This window comes from Apteryx rowi, unplaced genomic scaffold (genome assembly GCF_003343035.1).
Source record: "Apteryx rowi isolate R43461 unplaced genomic scaffold, aptRow1 scaffold_322, whole genome shotgun sequence".
Classification (NCBI taxonomy): Eukaryota; Metazoa; Chordata; class Aves; order Apterygiformes; family Apterygidae; genus Apteryx; species Apteryx rowi.
The window spans coordinates 613,474-617,408 of NW_020449664.1; the positions used below are offsets into that span (position 1 = coordinate 613,474).

General features: G+C 71.8%; 1 protein-coding gene across 1 annotated transcript in view; it reads left to right on the forward strand.

Annotated features, from left to right (window-relative positions):
* The window catches only part of MAPK8IP2 (mitogen-activated protein kinase 8 interacting protein 2), a 6,936-nt gene extending 3,007 nt beyond the window's left edge, over nucleotides 1-3,929 (forward strand). The window contains exons 5-12 of the mRNA XM_026071166.1: nucleotides 6-1,949; nucleotides 2,125-2,200; nucleotides 2,309-2,481; nucleotides 2,636-2,745; nucleotides 2,889-3,008; nucleotides 3,089-3,159; nucleotides 3,458-3,556; nucleotides 3,662-3,929. Of these exons, the coding sequence (XP_025926951.1) occupies nucleotides 6-1,949; nucleotides 2,125-2,200; nucleotides 2,309-2,481; nucleotides 2,636-2,745; nucleotides 2,889-3,008; nucleotides 3,089-3,159; nucleotides 3,458-3,556; nucleotides 3,662-3,734 (2,666 nt within the window). The 3' untranslated portion in view covers nucleotides 3,735-3,929. The remainder of the gene's footprint in view (nucleotides 1-5; nucleotides 1,950-2,124; nucleotides 2,201-2,308; nucleotides 2,482-2,635; nucleotides 2,746-2,888; nucleotides 3,009-3,088; nucleotides 3,160-3,457; nucleotides 3,557-3,661) is intronic.
* Nucleotides 3,930-3,935: the final 6 nt, after the last annotated feature.

The following is a 3,935-nucleotide window of genomic DNA, read 5'->3' on the forward strand; positions in this document are numbered from 1 at the left end:
GGGAGCGGGACGGGGGTCCCGGCCGCTGGGCGCCTACGCCTGCCTGGCGGGGCTGGCGGAGCCGCTGAGCTCCGACGGCGAGGGCCCCCACCGCAGCCGGGCGGCCAGCGTGCGCGGGCGCCCCTCGGGCTCCTCGGAGACCACCTCGCCCTCCTCGGACCCCGGCATCGAGGCCGACCTCACCAGCAGGAACTCCAAGCCCTTCCTGCCCTGCAGCCGGCACAGCGAAGACCTCAGCTCGCCCGGCTCCGACTCGGACGTGGAGGGGGAGATCGAGGCGGCTTTCGCCTCYGGGCGCCTGGTCAGCAACATGATCTCCTCCATCTCGGAGACGGAGCTCGACCTGAGCAGCGACAGCAGCAGCGGCAGGTCCTCCCACCTCACCAACTCCATCGAGGAGGCCAGCTCCCCCACCTCGGAGGCCGAGCTGGAGACGGAGCTGGAGGCGCCGGGCGTCATGGGCATCAAGGACTCCCTGCTGCTGGACAAGGGCAAGGAGGAGGAGGAGGAGACCCTGGAGACGGAGCTCCCGGAGAGCGGCGTGGTGAGGAGGGAGAGCCTGGCGGAGCTCAAGATGGAGGGTTACTACGACAGCCTGAACCCGGAGGACTCCTCCGCGCCCGTGGACCAGACGGAGGTGTCTGCGTCCAGCCCCCTGGACCTGAAGATCGACCCGGACCACAGCTTGGAGAGCATCCGGCGCTCCTTCTACCTGCCCGTGGGGCCCAAGCTCATGCCYGAGGCAGACGACGAGGACAACAGCGAGTACGACTCCGACTCGGAGTCGGAGCCCGACCTCAGCGAGGACTCGGACTCGCCTTGGCTGCTCAGCAACCTCGTCAACAAGATGATCTCGGAGGGCTCCTACCCCATCAAGTGCCCGGACGAGTGCTTCCAGCAGACCCACTCGCTCTGCGACACCATCTCGCCGGCCTCCGACCTGGAGCCCGAGCTGCTGAGCGAGGCGCTGGACGGGGAGCCCGGCTTGCGGGACTCCCCGGTGAGCGAGGCAGAGCCGGCCGCGCTCTCCTGCTCCCAGCGCAGCATCGAGCTGGTGGACATGGAGACGCTGCGCAGCTCCCTGCAGCGCGCCGAGGACGAGCGGTCCCTGAGCGCCGGCGCCGGGACGGAGCCGGCGCCGGAGCCGCCCGCGGATGACCCCGGTCCCTACCTCTTCCTGAGCAACCCGACCAACGACACCATCGCGCCCGTGTTCCCRGGGCGCCCCGTCACCATCGACCGGCTGGGCGGCTCCGAGGTCCTGGCCACCTTCGGCTGCTGCACGGGGCCACCCCGCGCTGTCCCACGCGGCTCCCCCGGCGGCACGGCCGGGACGGACGCCGCCTCCGCCGAGGGAGAGCCCGCGGGCAGCCCGAAGGACTGGGCCATCGACAAGGACCTGGACTCGGGCATCCTGGAGGACAACGACATGATCGACGACGTCCGGTTAGAGCCCCTGGGGCAGGACCCCGACGCCTTCCCGCCCGCCCTGGACGTCTCCACGGCCAAGACCAACCGCTGCTTCACCATGGCCTACTCCACGGACGAGGACGAGGCGCCCTACCTCGGCAGCCTGAAGGGCTCCCCCTTCCCCGAGGACCCGCGGGGCTTCGCCGGCGACCTGCCGCCGTCGCCGGCCCCCGAGGCGCTGGAGCCGCGGGCGCTGGACGAGTCCCTGGCCTACGACTCGATGAAGTACACGCTGGTGGTGGACGAGCACACGCAGCTGGAGCTGGTGAGCCTGCGGCGCTGCACCTCGGTGCTGAGCGACGACAGCGACCTGCTGCGCGCCTGCGACCACTGCGACCTGGAGGACGAGGCGGCCTTCGGGGACGCGCTGGCGGCGCCCGACGCCCGCAGCTCCTCCGAGGACTCGTCCCCCGAGGCCGACCTCCAGTTCTCCAAGAAGTTCCTCAACGTCTTCGTCAACAGCACGTCCCGCTCCTCCAGTAAGTGCCCCGCGGCGCGGCGGTGAGGCTGGCTGTGCGCCGCCGTCCTGGGGACGGGGACGGGATGGCAGCGGGGACGGTCCTTCAGGGGGCCCAGCGTCTCGCAGCGTGGAGGGGCCGTGGGGGCCGCCAGCCCCCCCACCCCCACCCCGCCACAGCCGCCGTCTGCCCGCAGGCACCGAGTCCTTCGGGCTGTTCTCCTGCATGGTGAACGGGGAGGAACGGGAGCAAACCCACCGGGCTGTCTTCAGGTGAGCAACGCGCCCCGGCACCGGCCCGCGCGGCGTGGTGGTGGTGGTGGGGGGGGTGGGGGGCCGGCTGCCGGGCGAGCGCCCTCCTTCCGCCCTCCCTGCCCGCAGGTTCATCCCGCGCCACGAGGACGAGCTGGAGCTGGACGTGGACGACCCCATCCTGGTGGAGCTGGAGGAGGACGACTACTGGTACCGGGGCTACAACATGCGGACGGGCGAGAGGGGCATCTTCCCCGCCTTCTACGCCCACGAGGTYGTCGGCCAAGCCCGCGACGTTATAGGTAGGGGCAAGGTCCGGCCGGGACACGGAGGGCGGCGGGAGGCCACGGAGCAAAGGCAGGTCGGCCGAGGCGATGCACGTCTCCATGGCTCCTCCGTCCCGTCCCGGGTCTCTCGTGGGGCGGCCGTCCCCAGGGCTGGCTTCTCCCCTTGCAGGCCTCAAGAGGAACCCGTGCTGGGTGGAGCGCTTCAACGTGCAGTTCCTGGGCTCCGTGGAGGTGCCCTACCATCAGGGCAACGGCATCCTCTGCGCCGCCATGCAGAAGGTGGGTTTCCTTGGGCCGGCGCACGTCTTGCTGGGGGCGACCGGAGCCCTTGGCTGGCTTCTGGGCTGGGGGTGGGGGGACACCTCCGCAGACCTGCCCGGAGCTCCCCCCCCCCCGCCTGACGCCCCGTCCGGCGTCCCCAGATTGCCACCACCAGGAAGCTGACGGTGCACTTGCGCCCGCCGGCCAGCTGCGACCTGGAGATCACGCTGCAAGGCATCAAGCTCATCCTGACGGTGAACGAGTACAGCCGGGACGAGGAGGTGAGGGGCGCCGGGGCGGGCGGCGGCGGCGGGGTCTTCCCGCGGGCTCCGGCGCGCTCCAGCGGGGTTTTCTCTTCCAGTTTGAGCGGTGCAGCCACTTCTTCCAGATGAAGAACATCTCCTTCTGCGGGTGCCACCCCAGGAACAGCTGGTGAGACCCCGTCCTGCCCGCGCGGGGGCTGCTGCTCGGCGCTGGGGTGCTCCCAGCTCCGCGGCTGGGCCTGGGGTCTCAGCCCCGGGGATCCCCGCTCCATCCCTCGCCCCGGGGCCGGTCCTGCTGGCCGCGCTCCTCCTCCTCCGGTGCTGGTCTCCCCGGTGGGTCCCCGTCGCAGCGTGGGTCACCGGGGCTGCGGGCTCCCGGGGGGGGGGTTTCCCCGTGGCTGTGGGGCTGCCCATGGGGCAGGGCCGGGGGGGGGGTCCGCGGCCCTCACCCTGCCCTCCCGCCGCAGCTACTTCGGGTTCATCACCAAGCACCCGGTGCTGAGCCGCTTCGCCTGCCACGTCTTCGTCTCCCAGGAATCCATGCGGCACGTCGCCGAGTGTGTCGGGTAAGCCGGGGCGGCCGGGATGGGGGGCCGTGCCGGGGTCGGCACCGGGAGCCGGCGCCGCGTTCCCGGCCCTGAGCTGCCTCTCGCCCGGCGCTTGCCTTGCAGACGAGCGTTTCAGGAATATTACCAGGAGCACCTGGAATACGCCTGCCCCACAGAGGACATTTACCTGGAGTAAGGGGGCGAGTCACTGTGGCTCCCGCTTCCGCGCCCCCCCCTCCAGCCCCGCAGCTGGCCAGAGACTCTGTCCGACCCCACGACCAGCCGGCTTGGCCCCTCCTGCACACGCTCCGGCCCCTGCCCCACGGACTCACCGCGCACCCTCGCCGCTTCTCCGGGGCCGGGGCACCGCGGGGCGCAGCCGCCCCCCCTGCATGAG